The sequence below is a fragment of the Nymphaea colorata genome, chromosome 2 (assembly GCF_008831285.2).
Source record: "Nymphaea colorata isolate Beijing-Zhang1983 chromosome 2, ASM883128v2, whole genome shotgun sequence".
NCBI lineage: Eukaryota > Viridiplantae > Streptophyta > Magnoliopsida > Nymphaeales > Nymphaeaceae > Nymphaea > Nymphaea colorata.
Window position 1 is genome coordinate 18,446,438 of NC_045139.1, and position 27,885 is coordinate 18,474,322.

At 37.6% G+C, this 27,885-nt stretch overlaps 3 protein-coding genes across 4 annotated transcripts; 1 reads left to right on the forward strand and 2 right to left on the reverse strand.

Moving 5' to 3' along the window:
• Window positions 1–1,110: 1,110 nt before the first annotated feature.
• LOC116248211 (probable protein phosphatase 2C 43) lies at window positions 1,111–7,804 on the reverse strand. Its single transcript, XM_031620868.2, has 4 exons — window positions 7,273–7,804; window positions 4,373–4,737; window positions 1,827–2,063; window positions 1,111–1,527 (listed from the first exon to the last, which is right to left on the reverse strand). Exons 1-4 carry the CDS (start codon window positions 7,562–7,564, stop codon window positions 1,282–1,284), a joined length of 1,140 nt encoding a protein of 379 aa, XP_031476728.1. The 5' UTR covers window positions 7,565–7,804; the 3' UTR covers window positions 1,111–1,281.
• Window positions 7,805–14,848: 7,044 nt separating this feature from the next.
• Window positions 14,849–18,419, forward strand: LOC116248171 (uncharacterized). Of its 2 annotated transcripts, none has more exons than XM_031620813.2 (4): window positions 14,849–15,188; window positions 15,974–16,641; window positions 17,127–17,327; window positions 18,240–18,419. In XM_031620813.2, exons 1-4 carry the CDS (start codon window positions 14,951–14,953, stop codon window positions 18,273–18,275), a joined length of 1,143 nt encoding a protein of 380 aa, XP_031476673.1. In that variant the 5' UTR covers window positions 14,849–14,950; the 3' UTR covers window positions 18,276–18,419. The 2 variants fall into 2 exon arrangements, with proteins under 2 accessions (XP_031476673.1, XP_031476674.1); XM_031620814.2 differs by having other exon boundaries at window positions 15,977–16,641.
• A 227-nt stretch (window positions 18,420–18,646) lies between these two features.
• Window positions 18,647–26,843, reverse strand: LOC116248170 (calcium-dependent protein kinase 26-like). Its single transcript, XM_031620812.2, has 8 exons — window positions 26,648–26,843; window positions 24,793–25,617; window positions 24,379–24,522; window positions 24,139–24,291; window positions 22,699–22,814; window positions 20,462–20,629; window positions 19,481–19,705; window positions 18,647–19,153 (listed from the first exon to the last, which is right to left on the reverse strand). The coding sequence occupies exons 2-8, from the start codon at window positions 25,547–25,549 to the stop codon at window positions 19,031–19,033; spliced, it is 1,686 nt and encodes a 561-aa protein (XP_031476672.1). The 5' UTR covers window positions 25,550–25,617; window positions 26,648–26,843; the 3' UTR covers window positions 18,647–19,030.
• Between the last annotated feature and the right edge of the window lie 1,042 nt (window positions 26,844–27,885).

Consider the following 27,885-nt stretch of genomic DNA (forward strand, 5'->3'; position numbering starts at 1 on the left):
TCTCACAATGATTGTTTTCAGCGAAGGGACGGGACTCTTGAAAGCACCATATTGAACTGAACTAATTACGATGTTGTTCACCAAATCTACGTAAAAACTAATCAAATATTCAAGTCCAGTAGTATAACTCTCCGCGCTCGTTTAGCTGATGAATGAGACTTCAATTTGGACACGAAACAGATCTAGTGTGCAACTTATAGGAGTACTTTATTGCCTTAAATACGTTCACATATGTAGGAGAATGCGTGGTGTGAGAACCAGAAAAACTGTTTCCGTAGTCCTAACATCAAGACCAAGATGCCTTACGCAACATCATAAAAGTAGTTTCCTCCGAATCATATCAACGTTTGAAAATGCAACACTCAGACCATATGTCTCTAAAAGATTCTGATATAGAAGACAACAAACCATTTTTCAATTGCATGTTGAAACGAAACCCAGCTCTGAGATCTTAGAATGTGAATAAGTGGAACCTTGATTCCCCTGCAAATCAGAATTGAGACTATGGCATCACATACTTTTTATCTGCACCAGGGCTCCACCTAGAACCTAGATTTTCTCTGTTTCAATCCTTTTCCCCCCCACCTGCTTCTAAGCCTGTCACATCTTGCTTTGAAGAAAGGGAAACAATAACCCAGACACCACAAGGGAATTGGTAAGTTCTCTTTAAGAACATTAATTGTATGATATCTTCATTCATATAAGTTTCAATGATAATTTAAGACAGGAAATAGAAACGTATCCATGCAAATGGAAAGAGATATTCAAGACGTGGACCAAAGGCGGTCTGAGTTATCCTTTTTCTTTTTATCCCTTTTCTTTCCATATGCTTTCTTGCAACCGTAAAATCTTTCTGGCTGAAAAAAGAAACAAAGTCTCCAAATACCAAAACGGTGCTCCAAGTTCTCGTTAAGTCATCAATTTTGTGAAAATCTACATCCATGCAAGTTTTAACGTTTTGTCAAGGGAAGCAATGGACATATACAGATATGCATACACCAACATATTCGGTAACACAGAAAATTCACATGGGCATGAGGTTGCATCGAAGCATCACATAGAAGTGCCCTCTTACGTGCATATACACGCAGAGCAGCGGCATAGAAAAAATTGGGAATCATTAAAATGAATATTATCATTAAGAAGTTTGAAAAAATGTTAAACGGACAGATCAACAGAGGCATGCCTAACCATGATTAACCAGAAAAGGATGGTAGGAGGTACGTCAAATGACCTTGCATCCACTAAATTCTATAATGTGCCTTTGCAGATGATTTTCTTTCAGATACCTTTCAGAATGGAGAAATCAGACGATCCAACTGAGTCTACAAAACCTTTCACTGAGAGATCAGGCATGACAACGTCCTTACTGAGCAATTCATGATCTACAAATAACACAACGACGGTTATATCATCATGGAAGAAGCGCCGAACCCCCTTTTCAACCTTTTTCAGATCCTGGTACCTCATTTCCCTCTTCCTGGCTGCTTCTTTCAAAGCTATCCTTATAAGCCTCCTTGCAATGCCCTTATTATATACATTCAAACACCCCAAAAACAATTAGCATTTTAACATAATAAAACAACTAAGTAGAATGATTGCCTTGGTAACTTGGGTGAAGTCCATTTAGAAGACATGAACTAATCAAGTCAGACAAAGGCCTTTCTGGGTGTGGCGAGTCATAAATGCACTCAACCAAAGCAGAAAGTCCAAGCCTTGCCCTAGCTCCTAATTGGACTTTCTTCAGAAAGTTTACATAACCAAATAACCAAGGAAACAGACTGATCATGCATTTATTGCCAAAAAAAAAAAAAAAAAAAACTTACTTTTCTAGGATATGCATACACAATTTCAACAGCTTGCTGATTTGTCAGGTGTTCCCAAAGGCCATCTGATGCAAATATTAAAAATTTATCTTGAGGTCGTATAACTCTAGTACGTATGGATGGTTCAGCAGATAATACAGGACGACGAAGTGGTCCTGCAAGCTGGAACCGAGGAAATGATGGATCAACAATGAACTCCGGCCTCTTCAGATATGCATCCCCAATAGATCTAGACACCTATAGGATCCAAATGTTTGGAAACAAATAAGTAATCTTAGAAGTGCAAAGAATATCAAAATCAAGTATTTCCTATTCACTAGCACACCAAGACATGACGGGCTTGGATTTGTTACCAAAACTACATGCATGGATCAGATGCAAGCAACAAATAAGAACGAAAGAAGCAAAAGTAAGTGCAAGGAAGTGGTTTATTGTCAAGAAACAACCATGGCATTACCATAACAATTGAAGAAATCAAACTGGGATTCAGAATCGTCCTTGTTCATATTTCATCACTCTTGACCAAGCATGACCAGACTTCTGATGTAATTCGCGTGAGTGATTTTGGCCCTTTGAAGGAAAAAAAAAAGAGGCTAAGTGAGAAAGTGAGTCAGCATGACTCTCACACTCCTTTACCTCCACAACATTGGCCTTTTAAAAGCTCTTTCCATATGAAGCTTCCCAGCTCAAGAATATTTCTTGTACTTCTAACTAGTTCCTGGGCTGATTGCTTTCGATTAAACAATTCAGCTAAATAACACGGACTGTTAGAAAACTAGAAAAGGGTCACCGCACCCAAGTAGACACAACTTCGGTGCGGGTGCAATAACAAACAAATTGCTTTCTTTTTCATTGAATCATTGATAGATCATAGCTTGTTAATCGTTTAAGTGCTAGTCTTTTACACACACACATACATGAATCATTGATAAATCATAGATTGTTAATTGTTAAGTGCTAGTCTTTTGTGTACACACACACACACACACACACACACATATATATATATATATATCCTCGCTGCATTCGCACCTGTGTGACAAAGGTTCTTGGATGCATACCAACATATTTACCTATATTTTCTTAATGATGTCTACATGGATGTAGTGTCCGTTTTCTTTCTGAAATAAGCTGAAGCCACATTTTCTGTGGCAGAAAGAATGCAGGAAAGGATGCCAACAACTAGCTGGAAATATGTTTTAAGATCCCTCCTTTAGCCTAAGACTACTAATCCTACTAATAGATGTTGTTCAGGAGCCGGAACCTGGGACTAAAGTTGATATTTAAGGGTTTAAAGTTAGTCAAACTACTTGAACAGCATTTTTCATTAAATAGGTAGGTTTTCGACTCTTATCAAATTACATTACGATGTACACCTTTCTTCTTAAAAACATAACAGAAACATCCATTACAACACTTAGAGTTCCATACAGAACTGTAAGGTGGCGACTGTCAGAATGCTACTCTTATGCTGTCTGATCCTGCAGATGTGTTTGGCAAGATTCATAATCTGTCAATCAACTGCTGGTTTGTGCAGATTCAACATAAAAACATGATTTCATGAGCTTCAATGTAATCCTTATAAGCCTAGACAAATGTTGAAATCAGACAATGCAAGAGTCGGATTCTGACAAAGTCTATGCAATCATGAAGTGCACGGTTAAAAATTTTTTGACAAATAAAGATGACAGGACTCTCTCCCTCAAAAGCCAAATATGATAAAGACCAATGTTCCGAGTGTAACATGTAGTCAGTTAAAAACAATTTTGCCAACACCAAGTCAGACCAGAACTCGTTGATATTCTGTTTTTATTTTTACATTTTCCAAATCCCACCTCATGGGCGTGATTTTCAGATCCAAAAAAGTTACAAATCTATAAACCTTTATATTTTTTAAATGTATAAAAAAGTCAGTAGGGGTTGAAAAATAAGCACTTAACTTTTTAGCTTATAAAATTCATCTAAAACCTCCACAAAAGATGACTGCTTTGTTGGTTTCTGTATTTTTATAAGATCACATCATCTCTGTGTGTGTGCATGCTATGAACATGACTTTGATTACAATGAGAATCGTGACAGTAAAAAACGGCAAAGCCAAAATACTCGAACAACACATCTGAAGCATTATCAGTCTTGGTATTCCTGGTAGGTAGACTTCAGGGAAATCTTCTACACTTAGTATGCTAGATCCTGACTTATTACACAACTGAACTGAATGTCATCTTAAGACAAAAGTGCTTTAGAATATGATCATGACCAATGAGCGCGCGCGCGCGCACATGCACACACTCAGGTTATTTATAGTCATTTCTGAAACTTACCTTAGTAAATATGCTTTCACCTTTGGGGCTTAGTTGGGTTCTGCAGCTTCTGTTTGTATTCCACACACACACACACACACGTGTGTGTGGAATACAAACAGAAGCTGCAGAACCCAACTAAGCCCCAAAGGTGAAAGCATATTTACTAAGGTAAGTTTCAGAAATGACTATAAATAACCTGAGACAACTGGAATGTTGTACAAAAAACCACCAATAGACACAAACCTGAATGATGCCTTTAACACGCCACACCCCCTGCTTCTGCACAACAATTTGTGAATCATCAGGATGCAAGGACCTCAGCTCCTGCCTGACTTCCTCCATACTTGCATTATGATCTTGAGTCAGCTGTTCTGCAATAATATTACCAGACCTACCTAAACAACCAAGAACTGCACGAGAATCACCAAGATTGGCAACACATAATGTTTTGTTCCATATAACTCCCACCAAACAACATGAGCCAGTGGCTGCAATCGACGGTTTTATTGCTGCAGATCGTCGAACAAGAGAGAGAAATCCAGCTTCAGTAGCAGAAAATGCATTTCGAAGAACATCTTCACTTATTGATCCATTTTCTCGAGCAATTCCTGTAGGACAAACAAGATACTGATTTCGAAGCTAAAAATTTCACAAACACGTAACAGCAAAAAGGAGAAAATGAAGTCATTTGAGCCGAAAATATATGAAGATATTAAGCAAACAAAAAAATCAACAAGTACTTGATTCTAAAGATCCAGATAAAATTTAACCCTTGGTTATGAAAAACATATAATTAGTTCACATCAACCCGAAATGTGATCACTTGTGTCACAAGATAAAGTGACCAGCCCTTGTTATATTCTCATCCTTACAAAATCTAAAATTGAACATTATGGAGAAAGAGACAACAGAGAGAACTTTTTTTGGGAGGGACAAGACATTTCAGACGGCTTACTAATGAATACGTTAATATACAAAACTGATTCAAAATTTTATTTAGCTTAACAAGTCTCCAAAACAAACTGGTCTGAATCATCTAGGACCACTGTGCCTGACCAAACTCCACGTCAGCGGCAAAAGAATCCATCTGATTTTATAATGTAAGAAAGAACCAACCTCGACAACACCATCACTTACTACTACTACTAGGCCAAGCTAATATTCTCATATGATTCATCAGAGAAACATTTCCCTATTATGTAGGCAGAGAGACTAGAAGTGTCAATCTCAAACCAGATTGAGACAAGCTTGCAGTGAGTCACTTATTCTACATGGCAAAAATGTTCTCATTAATAGTGTTGGCACATCAAATTACCCATTTAGCACTTTCCAAAATGGATCCATTTTCAGGACGCTGATCTAGTCATAGTTGCCAGCACAAAAACCAAAAGATGGAAGCAGTATGAGAATCGCAAGAAGGAAGCTATCATTTAAAATTTACCGAACTCAGAATGAGAGATGAGATTGGATAAAAAAGTAGGGCATATGTTAAACAATTTTGGTTATTGCTAAAGAAACGATAGAAATAATAACTTTAAGAAGAATAAAACATAGAAAATGATATGTGAGTCTAATTTAATAAATACTCCCAGATATCGTTCTCCATATTTCTTTCAGAAAATTTTACTGGGAAGCTTTTCTAAGATCCTGCTCACCTCAAATAAGTCTTGGGAAGTCAAAAAAATAAAAACATACAAATCATGCTGATACATCAATAAGCAAATAAATGGCGAACTGGCTATGATGGTGTTGCATCTTTTTAAGTGGAATCAATAAGCGACCTGACCTGACATGTTATCTATCTCTCTCTCTCTCTCTCGCTAGTGCCTAGTGTTTTTGTCCATGCACATGGACTAATAATGAGTAGTCTCATCCAGTTGGGTAGTACTAGTACCATAGTAGGCATCCTTCCTTGGTAAATACAAACCTTTGTCATGAATATTGCCATATTATGAAAAAAAAACCACAAGAAATTTGAGAAAATAAAGAAAAATGAAGAAAGGGAAAATTTATGATATTTTGAACAAAGTGACACAATGAAAATCTTGTGCTCTTATTGTGTTTTCCTTCTTTATATTAAATATTATTTAATATATTTTCAATTTTTTTATGTTTCTTTTAATACTTTAATAATTATTTTGGATTTAGAACAATATTTTCTTCTTCAGCAAACGCCTCATCTGCTCTCAATTATGTGAATGTATCTATAGATAGTACAAAGTTAATTTCAATCGCTACCATCCATGTTCTTTGAACAGGAATTAAAGACTAAGGAAGCTTCCCCGCATATGTCCATACAAGATTCTTGTGCAAGTATGCAAAACAAACATTCTAATATCTTGGACAAATTGTGTTAAGAATGATATGTCTATTTCAGCAGTCACCATAAGGAACCACCATAAAGATCCAGAATCACTGAAAAAGGTTGGAAAAACAAATGCCGTATAAGCACGTGAAAGCTGTCCACGACAAAAGGTTTGTGTTAAGAATGAAGCATTCTCTCCACATCAAGAAGAAGAAAAGAAGCAAACACACAAGAACAATAAGACTTTCGTGGTTCTGAAAGGTCAAGGTGTTCCTACATCCACGGCCTAAGTTTCCACCGTTCGAATCAGACAAATACAAAACATACTGTTTCTCTTAACAAGGAGTCTAGGGCGACAACGCAAAAGTGAAAAAATACAATGATACCCCTGACCCACAAAATTACAACAGGGGAAGCCAATCAAATTGCGATAAGGCTCCATACTCTAACAGGTTGGACTAATTTTTCTCTTCCAATGAGAGGCTATATGGTAACGTAGCTTCCACATTTTTATTTAACCAATCCCAAGGCAAACCAAAGACAATTTTTAGAACTCCAGTCAAATTGATTGTAAGCATGCACTTAACTTTGTTAACCATGTCCATCACACATAATCAAGATCTTCCTTAAATATTAACCTAACACGATTGAGTTCAAATTGGGAAAGGATTTTCTGTTGGCGAAAAGATAGTATCCAATTTCTCCATACTCCATAGTAATAGGAAAAAAACAAACTGAGACTGGTTGGCATGCATAAAACTATGAGGATAACCACATTTTAGAGACAGAATAAAAACTAAATAACGGGAAAAGGAACACTCAAGGTTTCGGAGCTCACTCATGAGATGAGGAAACAAGTGATCCAAGACGAAGCAGGAAGCCTCGGGGCCACCATGCCCGTCATATATCCCGACGAACGTCCCGGCGGAACCAGTCTCAACCTGACTATGGTCCTCTATGCGCTCATTAGCCTGGACAACGCCGATCGAGAACTCCCCAGCAGAGTGTGGGCATAAATCCCGGGACCAGAGGAGTGAGTCGTCGCGATCGTCTTCATCCTTGCTCGAAGGCCTGAACTGAAGTACCGGGCCGATGCAGGCCGCCGCGGCTCTCGCTAGCCACGAGAACATCCCTCATTTCCTCGCTTCAATTCTCCCTTTTCTCTGACGACAGCCGACGACGTGCGAGAGAAAGCGAACGAGAAGCCAATCGGTCTACTGGAGGAAGAGAAGAGAGGAAGCGCACCAAGCGACGCCGGCCAGAGATCTACAGACGCCGGAGGCGCTATTGCTCCAGGAGCTTCTGACCGCCGGCGGATTTGCAGAGACCGAAGAGGAGGAAGACGGGCGGAACGAGAGAAGACGCGTGGATCCGCTGGTGCGCCGTATTTAAAAGGACAGCCCAAATTACGAAACCACCCTTAAGAAAGGAAGCTTCCGTCACTTAGCGTGTGGCGGAAGTTTCGGGGCATGTGAAGAAATTTACCGGGAATCCCGTTATCGGGAAAAAGTAGGCGACCAAAATCTCGCGATAAATAAACCCTCTGCATTTATGACAAACCTAAGGACAAAATTAAAACGCTTTACTATTTTAATAAAATCCAAGGGAAATACTTTCCTTTTCTTTTTCATCATTTTGAAAAAAGAAAGAAGCACAGATTTACATATTTGTCACAGAAAAATTCTCAAAACACGTTTTCCGTTTACATAAACAATAAATCACGGCCCAATTTAAAAGTTAACAATATCCAAAGACAAATCCGAGAGCTTTCTATGGACAAAAATTATTAATTCTTGATACAAAATATCCAAAACACTTCATCTCCAGCTCTAATTAAAAACATTTTTTCTTTTAAGACGAATAACTTTGTCATTTTATGTTAAAAAATAAATGTTTTTGTCAGTATTATATAGGTTTTTATACTTTCTTCTAAAAGTTGTGAGAACAGGTTATACGTAAATAAGACCCCTTCTATAGCTGCAAAAGTAGAATTTAAAAAAAGTGACTTCCTAAAGTAGGTGAAAAATATTTATCTAATAAAATAGGGGAAGGTCAGCTCTCATATTAGTCACTTCATATGAAAATCAGTTTAAAAAAATTGAGCTTATTTGTTAAGTTTTAAGTGAGCAAAACTAAATTTTAAAAGGGAGCCAATCACTAAAGCACAAAAAAAAAACCAGAATTTAGATATGTCGACAAAACAAACAAACCAAGTTTTCAAAATTCTTTAAAAAAATTGAATCATTTTTGGTTATTTGCCTAAACATTAACCGGCATTTGTAATTTTGTTTTCTATTATATCATTTGACCCAAATCAATTTGGTGCAATGGTAGATATACATCGGGGGCGGGTGCGGACCACTGCTATTAAAAGGTCTTACAATACACTGTGATGACTCAAAAATTAGATAGGGTGCCCGCGTTAGATGTGATCTTGTGACTCAAGTACCTGTCAGCCAACAAATCCTGACTCCGCCACCGATTTGGTAGCGACTCAATTTAATTTCTAGATGATCTAAGGTACCATTTATTATAAAATAATCAAATTTTATTATTCTTAAATATTGAATACACTATATTTTACTTATTTTTAATCGTTCAACTAAAGCACTGAATAGTCCAGCCTGGCCGATTTGAATCATTTTTCAACTTGGATAACATTGGTTCCTACCCTCACATATAATTATAATATGCTTAGCCACTTGGTTATTGTGAATTTAATATCTTTACTTGGAAAAGTGTACCTAACTTTTGACTTGAATAAAAATATTCATCCATGAAAGAACCAGCCACGACTAATTGTCCACTAACGCTCTTTGCTTTGAACTTAAGCTCGAATGTGGCTTCAAATTTCAAAAATGATTGGCCCTTTTTATAAAGTTAGGAAGGTATTGAAGAATGAACGGTGAGGATGGATTTTATTTGAGACATAAAATAAACTCTTGACAAAGTAGATATCTTTTGTTGGCAGGAGACAACTCTAGAGAACTTTCCTTTGCCGGAGATATTTTGTGACAATAAAGAACTCTAGAACATTTTTTTATGTGATCAAAATGATTATGACCCACATTTATTAGTGTACTTTCATCTTGGTGCCGCTCCATTGACTCTATGAAGCTAGATGACATAATATCTATGGAAATTGAACTGATACTATGTCTTTCATCCACAAACTTGACTAGCTACATTATGCCCTTTGAAGCAGCGCGACATCACTTTTATTTATGTCAATTGAAGGTGTATGTGTGAGTTGCTCGAAAATAATTGTCTTTAAATGAGTTTTTTTTTTTTTGGAAGCACTACAAAATTATCACAAAAAATTTTGACAATATTGTAAATGTCAATTTTCAAAAACATTGATTTGTGTTAAGGTAGATCGGCTTTTGAAAATTCAATTGTCAAATGATACAGTGTCAGAGCCACATACGGTGGGGCTCACAAAATATTTTAACATATATGTTAATGTTTTGATATATTTTATTGTTATATCTCAAAAAAATTGAATGAGTGTCCCACCAGAAAAAATTTCTAGCTTCGCCTAAAGGGTTGTCATTTATCAGCCCTTGGATTGATCCAGAGGGATATAAAAAGATACTACTTAAAAGGGTTAAGTTGTAATGACAATTAATGTTATAACATTCAAACTTTGAACTGAATCAGCAAGGTGACGGATCCACCGTTCAATGGAATCAGTTGTGAATTGGCTTAAAAAATATTAACCAATATATATAAAACATACATATACATATAAAATCTGATTAAAGTGTAAACAAAAATTAAAGGCTGTATTTGGATTTGTGACAGTTAAGTTTTCAATTTGGTGTTTCAACCAGTTTCTAAAACTTGGTATGTGCGTTTACACGGCAAGACAAAAAAACGATATTTTCTTATAAATAACGTGTAGGGAGGCACCACTTGAAAATGAGGTGTCATCAAAACTGAGTTTTCTTGTGAAACTAATTTTAGATGTCACTCAAACACACCCTAAGTGTCCCTTCAAAATGGCGTTTGAAGGCATCACTCAAACATGCCCAAAATATTAAAAGGATTAAAAGCTACACCCTTCAATTATCATTAGATTTTATATCGAATCAAATTAAATTAGTTTTGCCTTGAGGGATGCAATATAGTTAGTTGGTCGGCATAAGTGTCACACTAACCACACATCATTAATTTGATTTTTGTGGGTGTTATTTTTCTGCACTACAAACAATAGCATATGTAGTTGAAGAGTGTGCTAAAGAGGACACTAAATATATAATTAACAAATTTTCAGATATCCTTGCGGTGACCTGGGTCTCGTAGCTGTCATATATAACTAAACTCAGGTTCACCGAAATCGAATATGTAAATTCAAAGTTTTATATTGAGCTAAGTGAAGTGCCCCTTGAAGCCCCCACCTATGTACCCCTTGGGTGTACTGTAAGACTACTGAGGTCCCCAAGCAGTCCTAGTGCTTTTGGGAGAAGGAGATTCACCTCAAACACACTGCAAATTTGAATTAGCTTTGTAGTAAGCAACACCCATATAAAAAGTGACATAACAAGTGTAATAATAATCTTGATAATCGAAACTAACAACATTTTTAGACTTCTGGCGAAGCAGGAAATTTTGGTGGAGGGGCACATCTCTTACTTAAGAGAACGAGTGATTGCAGGGTACTGACTCGGGTATGGTGTAAGCATCATATGAACCTAACTGAACCTAGGTATAACTTAATCAGACCAGCTCCGTTCTAAGGCAGAGTAACCAAACAAATGAGGGGGTCAACCCCTAAGTGGGGGAGCCCACCAAACACATGACTGCTTTTTCCATGAGTGTGAGAGGTCCTGAACATTGGGTGACTGCTTTTTCTCTCAGTGGTGAGTGGCCTTATACATTGGAGGTGGAGGCTGAGGTGATGGCGACAATAAGGTCATAACCATGGTGGCCTCTACAAAAAGGCTTTAAAAGATCACACTTTACACTCATTGGATGTGTTTTTTTGCCATTAACACTAATTTCTACTGCTGCCACCATCCGCATTATTTCCACTTTCATACACTGTGACTAATGTCAATGCCACAGTAACTACCAAACATCTACTGTTTATGTTTTTCTCCATTCTCACATCACTGGTATCACCATTTCTCCATAACATCACCAATTTTCTGTACCACTATGGCTATTATTGCCGTCACCTCAAATCACTAGTTCTTGTTTTTACCACGACCGCTTTCACTGCTCTCCTGCTGCCACCGTACTTCCCCTTTCATGTTTCCCTTTTCGAGCTCTTTCTTCCCGTAGATCATTATTTCTTTTAACGAGTTTTACTTTCAACTACGAACATTACAAAGGGAATACAGAGAGGAAGGTCCGTTACTTTGAAGGAAACGTCATTCAAGAATGTTGTGTTAAGATTTAGCAGTCATCAATTTTAGGAGCTAAAGCGTTTGTCAACTGACACATCTATTCAAAGGAGTAACACGAATCGAACTGAGAATGGATGCTTAGAGTTTAGCGAAGCCCATCAAAGAAAGAGAGGCCGTGGCTGCAGATCGAGTGCTTCCGTGGTGAAAGCTGTAGCTCCTGACTAGAGACTGCCTCTGATAGGCAAGGACGGAATCAAGCGACAAGAAAGATGCTGTGTCGATGGCAGGAAGGAAGAACAGGATAAAAGACTGTACAACATCTGAGGCCACTGGTTTTTCTTCGTTTATTCAATGTTAGGACATGAGCTCTAACAATATACAAACTGGACGAGACATCTCCAACTACATTGCATGGAGATCTGGCGACCAATATCATGCCAAACTAAATATGAAATCTGTTTTATCTATTTTCTAAAATAATCAGTGGGTTGCAAATCTATAGCTCCAACTACATTTCATGGTGATCCGCTAACAGGTTGGATTACTGGCACCATTTCTTAACAAGTGCTAGGCTTTTTGGTGGAGATTAAATTATCTACAGAGGTTTGGATCATTCTCAAAGAAAATGTTGCTGTGGACTCACAAAAGGAAGCACTGTTGAGATAATAAATTAATTTCACTACATGGTTGAGGATCAACCATTAAGAGTCCTCATTTTACATTCTCAATAAACATCTTGTGAATTCTCATAGGCTTAAGTTGCAAGTGAATCAAAATTTAAGTTGCGAATCACCTCTACCCAAAAGGTGTAGCATAGCTGGTTTGGCTTGCGGCAAGTGGTAGTTCAATCATCAATTTGATTCTTATGGGTGTTACTCCTCTATACTACAAACTACTCTTTTGTTCATGATGGCAGCAGTGTCACAAGCTTTCAAAATCATAACGGGATGTTTACTGTGACTCTCGATCAAATGGTAATTAGAGGCAATTAAAATTTCTAAGTTTGGATCCGAATCGCGATCTTTCTTATGATAATAGAAATCAAATTGATTCAGTTCAGCCTCAAGAGTACTTGTTTCAAGGACGCCGATGTATGTTCCATGACAAAACTAGAGTAAGAGTGGGAGACTTCAACAACTTCTTTTAATGTTAGCATTCTTAGAAACATGTATGATGCTCAAGAACAGAAAAAAAAAAATCCATGGAGTTCGAAGTGGTTTCTTTTCCTTTCTACTTTTTATAGGAGATTTGGACTTGAAAGAATTTGAAGTTATCAGAGGAGAAAAAGGTGGTCTTTTAGGAGCTCATGATCATGAATGCAAACATCCAGTGGCCGAGCCAGAAATTTCTTGTTGAATGGCACTCCAAGTTTAAATGCCAAATTTTAAGGGAGACTCATACATAAAAATAAAAGTTAATGAAGTTTATATATGTAAATAATGTAAATTTAGTGGGCTAGTGTGGGCAATTGCCCACACCAGCTACAACGTGGCTCCACCACTGCAGACTCTTACCTAAGATTTAGCTCATAAAGGATACACATGATAGAGACGTGTATTCCTATGTTGTAGTTATAAATGGGACTATATATTTTATGCATCTCGAAAACTAGATAGGGACTTTCTATCCTCGTATCCATTCTTTTTAGTGATCAAGCACCTCATTAGACAACGGATCAAGCTTATCTGTTTCTTGTTCCACTTAGTTTAGGCACTCATCCCATAACAAATCAAACTTTTTTTTTTTTTTAAATCGAACTTTTCTTTTAAAGCACGCCGTCGACAGTAGCCGGTAATCAATTGTCATGCATCAAATTAGAGGGTATAAGAGTTCGTTTGGCAAACAGAACTGTATGTAATTATTTTATAAATATGACGTAAAAGATTATGTTAGATTCATGAAACACTTTAAAAGTAGCATATAAATCTATGCCTCAATTTTTTGGCAGATTCATGAAACATGTAAACCGTTTTATTCATCAAACGGGCCCTAAGCCGCACAGATTTGGATAGAATTTCCATAAAAATCAATGTGCCACCAACTAATTGCAATCGAAATTTATCCCCAAACTTGTGCAATGTGGTTGAATCTGACATAGTGCGAAAAGTATATTGAAATCCAAGAACACTGACAAAGCCAATCAGCTAACAACCCTAAACCAAATTTCATACCTTCTTGTACTATCATTTTAAAGTCAAGACTTTGGTTGTTCACCTTTCTTGTAAAGTGCATGACATTGTTACCCTTCTGTTCACTTTTCCATCCCTCTGGTTCAATTGAAGGCTTCCGCAAGAAAAATCAGAAACATGTGATTCTTTTATAAGACTATGAATATATTTAAATAAAATATTCTTATAAAAATATTAGATACTGACAACCCAAAGCTGAGACAAGGTGGGGTCTTTTGACAGGATATTCTAGAATATTCTATTGCAGTGCACAAGATTTGATGCCTTCCTGTAAACGGTATTATGTTCGAACCTTCTGGTCATAGTCATGTTTATGTATTATTTCTTTTTTTTTTTTTAAACTTAAGTTGAAGGATATACTATAAGTTCAGACCAAAGAAAAAAGTTTGATAAAATTGGGGTGTTTGTACAGAGTGACATATTATTCTCACGACATCTAATTCATCTTTTTGCTTCAGCAGTCGATCACATTCCATGAAAAATGTGGATTATTTGCCTACACATACTAATTTTGTTCAAAATTGAATTTAAATTATAAGAAAGATTGTTGGTTTTATATGAAATTGGAGCTTTGTGGGTCTATTTGGCAACAATAAAAAAATTATTATTGTTTTATGCACCAATCATAAATTAATGAAACGTTATATTAAAAGTTGATTCATGAATCTATTTTAATTCTATGACAATAACAAATTGTTATGTTGCCAAACGGCTCTAAAAAATTGTTTAGCGAAGAAAACAGCTTACTGTTGTTTCATAGGCAAATTCACGAAACGAAAAGTTTATTTCACGTGCAAAATATTGACATGCGTGGCTCGGCGAGGGATACGAAAGTAATTTTGGATGGCACAGACAAATGCTCCGCTCTCGAGCGTCCACTGCTTTGGGAGAGGCCACGAGTTACCCGTTTCTTCCTCTTCTTCTGGTTCTCCTCCTCTTCTGATTGAGGGGGAAGGAGGGACGGAGAGAGAGCACAATGGCGCTCCGTACTTCATGTTTCGCTGAGAACCCAGCTCTAATCTCCCACGGGTTCTCCACTTGCAGGGTGGTGGATTCTACTCCCTCTCTCCGTCCTTCCACGCTTTCCCTCTCCCTCGGAAATCCCCGCCCTTCTTCTTGCCGGCGCAGAATTCGCAGGATCACTCCCGCCGTTTCCACGAACGTCGATGCCGATCTCCCCGTCCAGCATGCGGACGTCAAGGCGACCAGCAGTGGTGAGTCTTGACCAAAATTGACGTTTACGCGGCTATTCAACCGAATGCTTCGTCGGCTTTCTGGATTCATGTTCGTTTTTTCTTTTTGTTCCACAATCGGTATGTTTGGTAGAGAATTATGAATTTTCCGAGCTTCCGAGGAGCTTCAGCATACTGGTTTTATTGATGGCAGAGCTTCCAAGGAGCTTCACCTTAGTGGTTTCATAGATTGTATTGCGTCTGCTTTCTGGAAATTGAGAGAGTTTAAATTTTTATTGCATTAATTTTTGGCACAATAGACGGTCGATTTCCTTTTGTTGATCCAATAACCATATCGAATATGAAAACATGATGTCATGGCGCAGCTTTCTGTAAGTAAATTATGGAGGACTTCTATAAGTATAGACTTGGATTAAGCAAAAGGATGCAGGTGGCTGTAGTTTAGAGGCATCTGGGGCTTTGAAATATCTATTCTTCCTCAATTTTCTCGAAGTTGAAGGTAGAAATGTTACGCACATGCTCAATTTTGTAAGGACCGGTGATACTTTGAGTTGGTTTTTTTGAAGCTTTAGAAATCAATGACGCACAATTTTGATAAATAACAAAATAAAAACAATCATAAGTTTTTAAGACTAAACACCATTCAACTGTCGTTTTTAGCGACTGGAGTCTACCAAAACCTCAGAAAAGTAAAATTGTGAACAACGTTGTAGGCATCTCTGGCTTTATATGTCAGCCACTCTATGCACACCTTCACACACTCAATTTTTGTTGTGCTTGCTTGATAATCTGATAACTGTATATAGCAGGGTGGAGAGAATTTGCTAGACGCGTATCTGGCGAGTGGGATGGATATGGGGCAGACTTTTCACATGAAGGAAAGCCTATTGAGCTACCTGAAGCAGTAGTTCCTGAGGCTTTTAAGGAATGGGAAGTTAAGGTGTTTGATTGGCAAACCCAGTGTCCTACTCTTGCTGAAACAGAGAAACCTGTGCTTGTGTACAAAGTGATCAAGCTCCTCCCGACAGTTGGTTGTGAAGCTGATGCTGCTACTCGACACAGCATAGATGAAAGGTGGGTTGGAGGCACGAACAACAGCGTCTCTTCATTTGCCTACCATCATAATGGCTGTTATGTAGCCGTCTGGCCAATTAATGATAAGAGAAGTGCGAATACGTCAAAGCTTCTGGAATTGGAGCATTGTTTGGTTGATCCTGGCAATCAGGAATCCCGTGTAAGGATAGTGCTTGTTGTCCAAATGATAGAAAATGGTGGGAAAGGTAGTTCAATGGTAAAGCTGCGCAATGTAAGGGTCTTCCGTGAGCAATGGTATGGGCCATTCAGGAATGGTGATCAACTTGGTGGCTGCTCTATTCGTGAACCTGCATTTGCTTCTACCGAAGTTCTTCAAAATGAAGAACTTATAGGAACATGGGAGAGTCACGAATTTGCTTCAAGATTCGGAAACAACCATGTAAGTTTTGCTTTTCGCTGCATTACCTTTCCCTAGGAACACGTTCATGTCTTTTCCAATGATTTTAGAGGATAAGTATAGAAGCTGTTGACCAGTTTGGCGTTTTCATTACCAGTAGAACATCAATATGACTTGATCTGCATGGTAGGTTTATTCCTATATGACCTTTTGGACTTGATCTTTAGAATAATTGTAATGCTAGCTTTGTTGCAAGAAAACATGTTAGCCTACAACTTCCCTAAGTGAAGAATTTGATTTCATTATTTCATACCATATCATTCTCTGTTTTGTTGCTTCTACTTATTATAGATCGAACAATATCTGTGCAACAGTTTGCATTCTCCTTCTCCTAATAGGAAGAACAATACATTTTTTCTTTGTACTTTTGACATATTGAGGAAATTTTGGTTTTTTGGAATTTTCCTTCAAACTGAAACATTTTTATGCCTCATCTCCTTGATGGTTTCTGAACGGAACTCTTACAGGAAAATGTTAAAGAGCTGCTAGATGAGACCTCAAGAAGGTTGGTGAGGGATGAACATGGCCTTGTCTTATTACCGAAGAAGTTGTGGTGTGTGTACAAGGAAAGTGAGGACGGAAAAATTTATGGAGAAGCTGGTTGGTTGTTGGATCATGATAGAGCCCTGACTTCCAGATGTGTTCTCTTGAGAGATGGAACTGTAGAGGCAAGTAAATCGACAGTCTTTTCACTGATACATTGGCTTTTTACTTTCCTTTCTCTTGTTGCTGACGAAGAAATGCAGATGTTAGTGTCGGATAGTATTTTTACGTGAAAAGAAATATTGTTTGCTGAAATATAACAACAAAACGCTCGGTGTATTAGTTATAGTGGTAGTGGATTGCGCCCTTGATTCTTGATGGTTCCTTTGTCTGTGGTAACTACGAACGGGAGGCACAGTCAAAATCAAGCAGCTGTTTCACTACAATTGAGGTGGCAACAATGAATACGCTTCAATTAGGAGTAGTCTTTCGACACTAGTTTTATTCATGGCCTACTTTAACTTACCTATAGGAGTAGTCTGCCGACACTAGTTTTATTCATGGCCTACTTTAACTTGCCTATATATTAACTAATTGTTTAGATTGTACTCATTCCTAATTGTTGAATTAGTGAAATTGGGTGGTACGTAGTGTTCCTTTTTTGTAGTTGTCATGAGATTTGCCTCTAGTTGTGAAATGACTAAAACTATATATTATCCTTGTTGTTTTCTTTCTTTGTTAAAGCTAGCTGTGGCAAGTAAAAGGACCCGCACTTCTAGGGGTCAATGGTTCATCTTGACTCAATTCTCAAGTGTGTTGATCAAGGGGGATCATTTTCTTGTAAAGTTTGTCTGTGTACTTCTAGCAGTTTAGTTTCTTGAACACTCTCCGCTAAAAGAAAAAAGAGCTTTCGTTCCGTTAATATAATGGCTGACACTTTATGATAGTTTACACCCTTAGAGTAATAGCTTGTTGCACTAGATATCTGAAAAAGAGACGGCATGAATTGTGCAATTCTGTTTTTTTTTCCTTTCTGCCGACTGTTAGAGCTTCACCTAGCTTTTTTTTCTTTTTTTTTTTTCAACTTCTTTTTTCAGGCAATGGCTATCGGACATGAAAAGCGTCAGCATTAATATGTGATATATTTTAGGTTTCTAGCCATATCCTTTGTCCAACTTGTCATGGATCAGCCATCTTTGATTCTTGTCGGGATTATGTATATATGTGTATGCGTGTATGTGGTTATTCAATAATATTTACTTTAAAATGTTTGATCATCTTTAATGTACAATCTTATTTGATTCTGAAGATGATGAATCATTAAGGACTCGTAAATAATTCATGCAAACCATAAAAATGGTTTAAAGCGCCATACTGGACCAATTTTCACCACAACAGAAAATTGAACGTGTTGAATATGATTCAAAGGTTACCTTGGCATTTAGATCTTAGATTTACGCAAATAAGGCGTATTGCCTTAAGTTCTTGTGGAATAAGAAGCGGATACACCCATAAAACAGGCTTTATTCCTATAGATGTCAAACCTGGTACCCTCACAACAGTTGTACAGTAAAAAGACGATTCTCGTGTTCACGTTATGCTCATCAGTCGTTTACTTACAACAAATATCACAATAAGTGGGTGTGTGTTCATTCATAGTTCGAGATTAAGGAACTTCAGATTAATTCTTCAGTGAGATTCTTTGCAAGTAATGGCTGGCAGGCTTCACTGAGGGTGGTCTCCATAGTCGAAGAGGAAGGTTCAGCAACAAGTCACCATAAAGTGTTTCTGTTTCCTCCTTTTAGTTTCCCATGATAAAGATTTAGAGCACGATTTAGAGCACCAGTTACCAGTCATCGTTTTGATGCTACACAAGGTACCCTCAAGATCAATGGGTGCTGGGGGCATCTCTCATGCTCATATTCAGACTGTTGCGCATGGTCCGCCTTCCAACTCCACCATTGCCCTTTGTCATCATGGCTACAAACTCATTGTAGTCAATCCGTCCATCCTGAGAATGCATCAACAACTAGATAATCAGAACAAGCAATGAGTTGAAACTGCTGGCAACAGAGGGTAAGGTATAACTCAAGGACCACGTTTTTTGTTTCATGGGAATCTCTTGAACATGACAAAAGGCAACAAGAAGAGAATACTTTGTGTTCATGAGGATAGAGGAACAACCATGAAGTATCAAGTGTCCTGTTATGTGGACAAAGAAGCCAAGAAGTATAAAAAAATCTATAACCATGCCTACACTGGTCGAGCTTTGCAGATGCAATTGAGACATAGTTAGTTTAAGCAATACCCAATAGATCACAAACTTAGTAATACTTACATTGTCTTGGTCAACCTCCCGGATAATATCATCAAGACGTACATCGGTCATGTTATGTTCAGAACAAGCTTGCTGGAGTTCATCAATTGTTATGTAGCCACTACTATCCTTGTCAAAGTATTGAAAGGCTGCAACTAGATGTTCTTCGCGCTCTAGCTTATTGAGATGAAGTGTAGCAGCAATGAACTCCCCGTAGTCGATAGTTCCACTGTTGTCAACATCAGCCTGAAAACATAATTAAAGTGATTCACATTCTGTCCCAGTTTTCATCATTATTGTTCTCATCATCACCATTATCATCAATCATCTAACTGACACAGGCATACACACATTCATGGAGCTGCCACCTTACTATAATGATGCTTAAAACACAATTTTTTTGATTAGTAACTTTACATCACTGGATCATGTAAGATTCAATGAGCATAGGCACTGTGTATATAGACTCTGTAAACAGTAAATACACCAATATATGCCATTAGATTTATCATTTATGGCTGTTGGCAATGGGATTAATTAACTATGATCTAATTTAACGATGGATCAGAACACAAGGAACTATCTCTATTTATTTGTCTTGCTTTGTATCCAAACAGAAATAGTTAATTTACTCCTTCAAATCTGTAGTAGACTTGTTAGTCGATAACAGATTAGTTTTGAAGGTGCTCCTCCACACCAAATTTGACTTTTCTTTTTCTGTAAAATGGCACTTTAAAGTTGTAGCCAGGTACAATTCGTGTTATAACTTATAAAGCAGAACAAACATGCACTTCTTTTTTTTTAAAAAAAAATCTGCACCACTCGGAGATCACATTAATCAGATCTGAAAGACCTGATTTCAGCACTATGAATTATCAAATTTGTGGGAAGTACGTGGCATGATAGCCTGCTTAGTAACAATGTAAATGCAACAAGATCGATCTACAACTAGTTATCAGGCAACATTAAAACCCATTGGTTTTCAATGTAAAAGTATCTTACCGCATCCATAAGTGCACGTATCTCAGATTCTTTTAGATTAGATCCATATCTTTTAAGACCAGCCTTAAGCTCATCAAAAGTAATTGCACCACTACTGTCAGTGTCCATTGTCTGGAACATTTCTCTTAAGCCTGCAATTTCTTCTTCAGAAAGGCTTTCAGCAATAACCTGAGTGCATGGCAAACAGATTTTTAAAGATGATTCAACAATAATAATAGTGTGATAATACATCAGAAAAAAACAAAACTTATGAATGCTTCATCTTGTAATAAGCATAAACCATGACTCAAGAGCACTTATAGAGTACTTCACCAATTAATGACCCGATCAGGCCCAGCAATATCCATTTGTCCTATACAATTTGATCCCTGATCATGAGACCAACATCCATTTGTCGTGTGCCTCAAAGTATTAAACTATATATTGCAAGTATCGACTTCATCAATTCAAAGCTAGCTAGTTGCGGAAAAAAGGAAAAGAAAGAAAAGAAAACTCAAATAACGTGCTTAGGATAAAACTACTGTCATGAACTTCAGCACATTATGCATATTTTTGCAATCCTTCAGACTTCATTAGATAAAGCCCGGAAGTAAAGGGTACCAGTATGTTTTCCCTGGTTTATGACCATGGAGAGGTAACTTTACTTGACATCAAGCAATCTCACAGATTTAGTAAAAGAATCTAAAATAAAAGTTTTACAGATGATAAATAAACAAGAAAGCTATTCCATTTATGCTTAAGTACAACTTAGCTGGGGTAGGTGGCCATTCGTGGCACTAGCATTTGCCAGGAAAATGAACAGAGAACTTTTTGGAGCAATTTAAACTGGTATTCATATTAATAGTTATTCTCTTCTAGATTCAACAAACCGGACAGCACAAAGAACAAAGCAATTTGCAAACTCTCACTAAGACAGAGTTGGCCAATTGTTAAGCTTCCTAAAGGCATTGATATTATTAAGGAGGTTAATACATCCTACAAACTATGTCACATAGGTATGGCCGTATGGGTATGGATTCCGGTGCGGGTACGGGTACTGACCATTTTCAAAAAACTTGGGTGCGGGGGTACGACCATATATATATATATATAAACAATAAGCAATACTTAGAAAATATGTATCAAAATAAAGAATATACATCAACATAAACAAATAAATAACATAGAAAATATATATCAATGGCTCTTGCAGCAGTGTGATTAAGAAACCTATGAAAAACTTTAAACATATGGACAACCAAGCAGCTCCCTAGTCAAATATAAATATCAATCGAATTTTCACATCCAAAGAATAGAATAAAAAGTAGGGTGAAAAAAATTAAATCAAAGTAAAATTAAACAGTTTGGATCTATAGGTACCCAAGTGTCAAAGTACCCTTTTTGGGTACGGGTACGGTGACACGGGTACGTGGACTTTACTGAAGTACCCATGTGACTTAGCCTATAAACTGTTGAAGCCCACATGTATCCATACCAATATGCTAAGAAATAATAAATTCCATCTTAGGAAGCTAGATACACATTAGCAAGTAATAAATTACTTCTCTTGCAATGACCTCGACAATTACTAAATGTCCACAGCACTATAAGTACAATAAAAGAGGTGCAGACCAACATATTCATCCCCTTTTTATCTGACAAGAATTTGGAGCCATGACAACATGACACGAATTGGATACTTGAATTGATCAACGATATTACAAACTATAGGCTGTCATCCTGCACGGCCATGCAGAGTTTGTGTTTGCTAGGAAAAAGAAGCATCGACAGAGTATCTTTTGCATAATCCCATTTCAAGCATGTTTCCTTGTCCAGTAGCTAAGCTATCCTTCAAACCAGCTAGGAGAAAAAACCTGAAAACATCTCCCAGATTCTCTCTAAATAAACTAGAGATGAACTTTCATGACACATAAAGACATTCATTGGTAAGGCTCCTGACACAGCCTTTACAGATTCTAGAGAAAGAAAATTGTCATGTACGAAGAAACAGAATTCACCGCAGGAACTGAACAATAACAAGTTCTCATCCAAGAACCTAGATGATCACAATATTCACACAAAAATACAGCTACAGTCAAATGAAGCACCACCACACACTATGTTGCAAATATCATGACATGAATTGAATATAACACAGAATTCAATGTGTAGTTAATCAAGGACTTTAAGACTCTGAATCTTCCATAAAACTTGTTTCTTTTGATCCAAGGTTTAAGCATGTTTCTCTCATGACTCACCCGCAGAGCTATCTTTTTCAATTTGTTCATTGCCGAGAACTGTTTGAGACGAGAAAGGACAGCGGGATCCAATGGTCTGTCAGAAGCCACACCACTTTCTCGTATCCAAGGGTGACCTATGTAACAGACGACAAAGGTTAACTGCTATAGAAGGATAAAACAGAGAACAAAAGGAAAACAAGAATCCAGATAGATTAAATTCAGTCCCTCCAAGCAAAGGATAGAGATAACCATTCAAAAGCTAAAACATCAGGAAGTGTGTAGGAGGACAAATTCACAAGCAGATTAATTGACATGGTCTGATCAATACAACCATCTACCATGACTTCTTTTGATATGTGACTTGAGGAAAACACACCCAGGCCGAGCGTCTTTCTCCTTCGCCTGAGGGCATAGGTCCCCAAGGCTGGTACCCACACCACCAAGGCCTATACCTGCTTTGGCTTACACAAAGAGTTGACACCTGTAGAAATCCAATCAATGACTGGATTGTTATCAGCCACTCGCTTATCCAGCTCCATCAAACCAATTGAGACAACCATTGACCATGAGTTAAAAATTGCGGAAGAGCGCTACATTTGGTGTGAAATAGAGACTTATGAAATTGACATAGCTAAATGAAACTGAAACAAACATTACGATCGCTGTAAAATGACACAAACAAAATTCTAGAATTGTCTCACTATCTCCTGACAATTGTTGCTTCTTAATTCCCTAGGGAATCTTAGAATGACAAACGTGACACAAACAAGCCTCAATATTAAAAGTCTTCATAATTAGTGGTACATAAATATGTGAAGATGACTTGAAAATAGTTTCATATCTATCAGACATGTAATAAATAAGCAGTTCTCATATGCATCTGTACCTAATTACCATTTTGATCTAAGTTCTTAGCCATTTTAGGTGCAGAGGCAACCCATGGAGACTAGAATGCAGTTCAGGATCTCTCAAACTAGGGACCTTATATCTGCTCCCGATCAGGCTGTAATAATAGAGTTTAGGCCATTCCAGCACTCAATTAATAATTTACTTGGTTCAACCACATAGAATCAACATAGCTTGGCAGCTAAGAAGAAAAGTAAGATTAGCAAACTCAGACTGAGTCCTCCCCATCTTTGCAATCTGGAAGTGGGCTGAAACATTGGAGGCCCTTGCTCCACTGGATTTAAAAAGATAAATTTTACTATAGAAATTTGTAAGAATTGCCTCATGCACTCCTAAAAAATTTGTAGAGAACATCAATGGCCTTCCTGAAAAGAATTTTTTGTTCTGCCTCTTGTAACGAAGGATTATAGCCCATTGCTCGCCCAAGTCATCAGCCCGGCTCCCAACTTGCAACAATCATCTGATGTGCTACTATTTTGAATGTATAACCGAGAAACTCTATGTCAGATATTAATTTTTAGCCGACAAATGCTATGGAAGAACTTAACATACATAGAACTTCATGGGCAGTCAAGCGTTCTGAAGGGGGAGAACAGAGCATCCTCCTAATCAGATCCTTAGCACTATCAGATATTAGAGGCCAGGGGTCTGATTCAAAATCGATCACTCCACGTAAAACAGCATCAAAAATTCCCTGCTGTGTTTCTGTCAGCAAAGAAGAAAAGCATTCATCAGGTTGAAAGGTGAACTGAATAATAGTAGCACAGAATCTGCAAGATTACCAATATATACCTGCCCAAAAAGGAGGGACACCACTCAACAAGATATAAAGTATTACTCCTGCAGTCCAGACATCAGCTTCTGGTCCATAATGCTTGCACAGAACCTCTGGAGCTACATAATATGGGCTACCAACAACATCAGTGAAAATCTGACCTGAAGAAACATAATATAGATGAGAGTCAGGACTTACATTTTTTACCTACATGTTTTGAATTATAAGAACAATTGGTTACCAGGCTACCCAAAAAAAAAGTATTTTTTTAAAACCAAATTTGAAATCACACACACATATATATATATGTGTGTGCGTGTGTGTGTGTGTGTGTGTGTTTTAAAGTTTTTTTACCTACATGTGTATGTGTGTGTGTATTAGGAAAAATTCAAAGTGACTTTATCCGGTACTAGTGGGCCAGTGGCTCTGACCTGGCTTAAAAAAAACTGAGAGACCGAAATCAATAGCCTTGAGTGAAGAATCATCATCCTTGTTAGCTAGCAAAAAGTTCTCTGGCTTCAGATCACGATGCATGACCCCGAGGGAGTGGCAAGCTTCAACAACACCCACAATAATGCGTGTAAGCTCAGCAGCCTTTCTTTCACTGTAATGCCCTCTTTGGATGATTCTATCAAACAGCTCTCCCCCAGCACACAGCTCCATCACTATATGAACATACAAAGAATCCTCGAAAGCTCCTTTAATGGTTACAACATTTTTGTGGCCTGAAAGATGGTGCATTATTTGTATCTCCCTCCTCACATCCTCAACATCTTCTTTAGATATTAGTTTCCTCTTGGAAATAGATTTGCATGCATATTCTTTACCAGTAGCATTTTCTATACACAGATATGTAGTTCCAAACTGCCCCTGACCTAATTTCCTTCCAAATGTATATAGCTCACGAATGTTAGCTGTTCGATGCCCCAGCACATAATATGACTGGTTCTCACCTCCCCGTCTCATCCCGTTATCCTCAATTCCTTGGAAGTTAACACCTGAATTATGTTTTATAGGGTCTGCTTTTTCAAAACCCTGAGGAATCAAATGTGATAGGCTGTGCGGTGAACAATCAAAGCCGGCACGGTCGTCAACAGAACTCTCGTTCCTCCTCGAAAATGATCGATCAATGGGCTCTCTATAGCCCTGATATATACTTCTAAATGATCCACGGCATGAATTGCCCATGAAACAGAGAAGGGTGCAACACAGAATCTATAGATTGCCCTTCATTCGAGGACAACTTCGAAACCAGCCTGATCAAATTCATATGAAGTAAATGAGACCTAACTCAGGAACCGGCTCAAAGAACAATTCTAAATCTATCAATTAAGGCAAGACAGCTCTCCCATTTCATACGAACGTAAATTCAAGATTCAAACAATCAAATACAACAGCCGAAGTGAAGGCATAACCAACAGATGAAATTTATCAGAACAAGTTCAGATCAGAATAACATTATTTTTCTTCTCAATTTGAGATCTTAAAGGAAATACGCAGGACAGTGAAGGGATAACCAACAGATGAAATTTATCAGAACAAGTTCAGATCAGAATAACATTATTTTTCTTCTCAATTTGAGATCTTAAAGGAAATACGCAGGACAATGAAGCATAAACAATTACCGATTGTCCAGCCTCAACGATAATCTCCACCCAAAAATTGAAAAAAAAAACTGTAAATAGGAAAAAGCAGGCAAGAAGATGAAAAAAATAATAAGAAATGGAGCATCCAAAAGGATTGCTGATCGTCTACAGCTCCCATAAAACCTCAGGAATGAAGAGGGAAAATCTCAACCACCTAAGAAGTCCTCTTACAGCAAAACCATTTCCAATGTAAGAAAGCAACCTAAAAACCAATAGATCACTTTCAAAAATTGGCAAACGCCAGAGAGAGAGAGAGAGAGACCACAGTCACCATACAATGTAAAGCTTCAATCGGTAACCACAAATGCTTCCGAGGGACTACCTTGTCATCCAGTTACACTACAAATCTTCAAGGCCAACAAAATTTGGAACCATCCAGCAACTTCTCTCAGAGCTGAAAAGGACCCAGGATCTTAAGTCACATAGGTCACCCACGAGAGCGAGAGAGAGAGAGAGAGAGAGAGAGAGAGAGAGAGAGAATTCGCAAACAACCCACCGATCCCAAAATCTCAGAGGTCATCCAAGATAGGGAGGAGGGAAGGACACCGAATCGATGACGGAGAAAGTTAACATGTGGGTGTCATGGAATTATTGGCCGACTTCTCCCCAACAGAGAGAAAACTCAAAAAAAGTTAATCACCTTCAGCGGTAGCACTCCAATGCATTCATCCCCACAATCTCAAGGTTCCACCATGGTGGGTGCGGAGGCCATTTTCGTCGCTCCAATAGATTAGCGGCTTTGTTCTCCAATCTCTTTCCCATTCTTCTCTTTATTTATCCTTTTCCTCGGTCCACCTTGGAACCTTTTTCAGTCTTTTCTTTTTGGGGATCCTTCCCTGTCACATTCCGTTTGTGCCGTGTAATGTATGCGTGCAATGCAAGATCATTTTTCACATCTCCTCCTCCTTTATTACAACTGTGAACCTTCCTCTAATATCTCCATCACCATTACTACTCAACCATTCGTTCTCATAAAAGAACAAACAATTAAAAATAGTAAACAGTCAGGCCTGTCCTTGACCGTAGAATAACCAAAGCATCTAATTAAGATTCCTCGTGTCCTTTGATTCATCGTTCTGGTAAATCTAATGGTTGTTATAACTTATAAAGCTTGCTTGCTAATTTCTTTACAAAGTTAGGTAGTTATTCGTAATTTTTAGAACTAGTTATCCGGCAACTTATTTTCTCTCTTATTTATTTCACGACCACGTGGCATAGACCGGACAGACCAGAAGCCCGTCTATTTAGATCCATGGTGTCCGGACCAAATCTTATTGGAACTAGTTATTTATTTTTATAAAAAAATAACGGTAACAATAAATTATAATAACGATGATGATGAAACGGATAAGGCTGCGTTCGGACCACGTCAGTTTTGACTATGTTTATATATTTAATAAACGGTAGCTTTTTCTTTTAAGTTGTGTTGATATTATTGTAGATTTGACATCGATCCATGAATTTAAGATCGCACTTTTTTTTTTCATCGGACCATAAATTCAATGGTTTTTAGCCTTTAGCATGTATTTATAACCTCTCCTCAATTTATATCCCCAAAAAATACGTTTTTATAGAGTTTCGAATCTTAGATTTGAAATTATCAAAAGCAACCTCAACATTTCCTAGAAGGTTCCTCCCTCATCAGAGAATGTTTTGATTCTATTTTTTTAATTATAATTTCTTTTAAGTAAAATATTGAATTCTCCTGTTCTTCAACTTCAAGGAAAGTTCGAATTAAGAATGCCAATGGATCGAAATTTTTTTATTAAAACTTCAATTCAAGTAATTGGACTTCAATGGCCTATAAGTTTTCTTGTATGTTCAGATAAACATCTGATTTTCATAAGGATTCGGATTTGATTACATGTAGAAGTCACG

Excerpts from the sequence above, each read along its gene's own strand:
- LOC116248211 (XM_031620868.2), bottom strand. The coding sequence starts at position 7,564 with ATGTTCTCGTGGCTAGCGAGAGCCGCGGCGGCCTGCATCGGCCCGGTA. Across the intron at positions 4,738-7,272 it reads CTTGTTTCCTCATCTCATGA|GAATTGCTCGAGAAAATGGA; the intron begins GTGAGCTCCGAA and ends TTTGTCCTACAG. Across the intron at positions 1,528-1,826 it reads TGTATGCATATCCTAGAAAA|GGCATTGCAAGGAGGCTTAT; the intron begins GTAAGTTTTTTT and ends GTATATAATAAG.
- LOC116248171 (XM_031620813.2), top strand. The coding sequence starts at position 14,951 with ATGGCGCTCCGTACTTCATGTTTCGCTGAGAACCCAGCTCTAATCTCC. Across the intron at positions 15,189-15,973 it reads CGTCAAGGCGACCAGCAGTG|CAGGGTGGAGAGAATTTGCT; the intron begins GTGAGTCTTGAC and ends AACTGTATATAG. Across the intron at positions 16,642-17,126 it reads CAAGATTCGGAAACAACCAT|GAAAATGTTAAAGAGCTGCT; the intron begins GTAAGTTTTGCT and ends GAACTCTTACAG.
- LOC116248170 (XM_031620812.2), bottom strand. The coding sequence starts at position 25,549 with ATGGGCAATTCATGCCGTGGATCATTTAGAAGTATATATCAGGGCTAT. Across the intron at positions 20,630-22,698 it reads TGAAAAAGATAGCTCTGCGG|GTTATTGCTGAAAGCCTTTC; the intron begins GTGAGTCATGAG and ends CCATGCACTCAG. Across the intron at positions 19,154-19,480 it reads GGGAGGTTGACCAAGACAAT|GATGGACGGATTGACTACAA; the intron begins GTAAGTATTACT and ends ATGCATTCTCAG.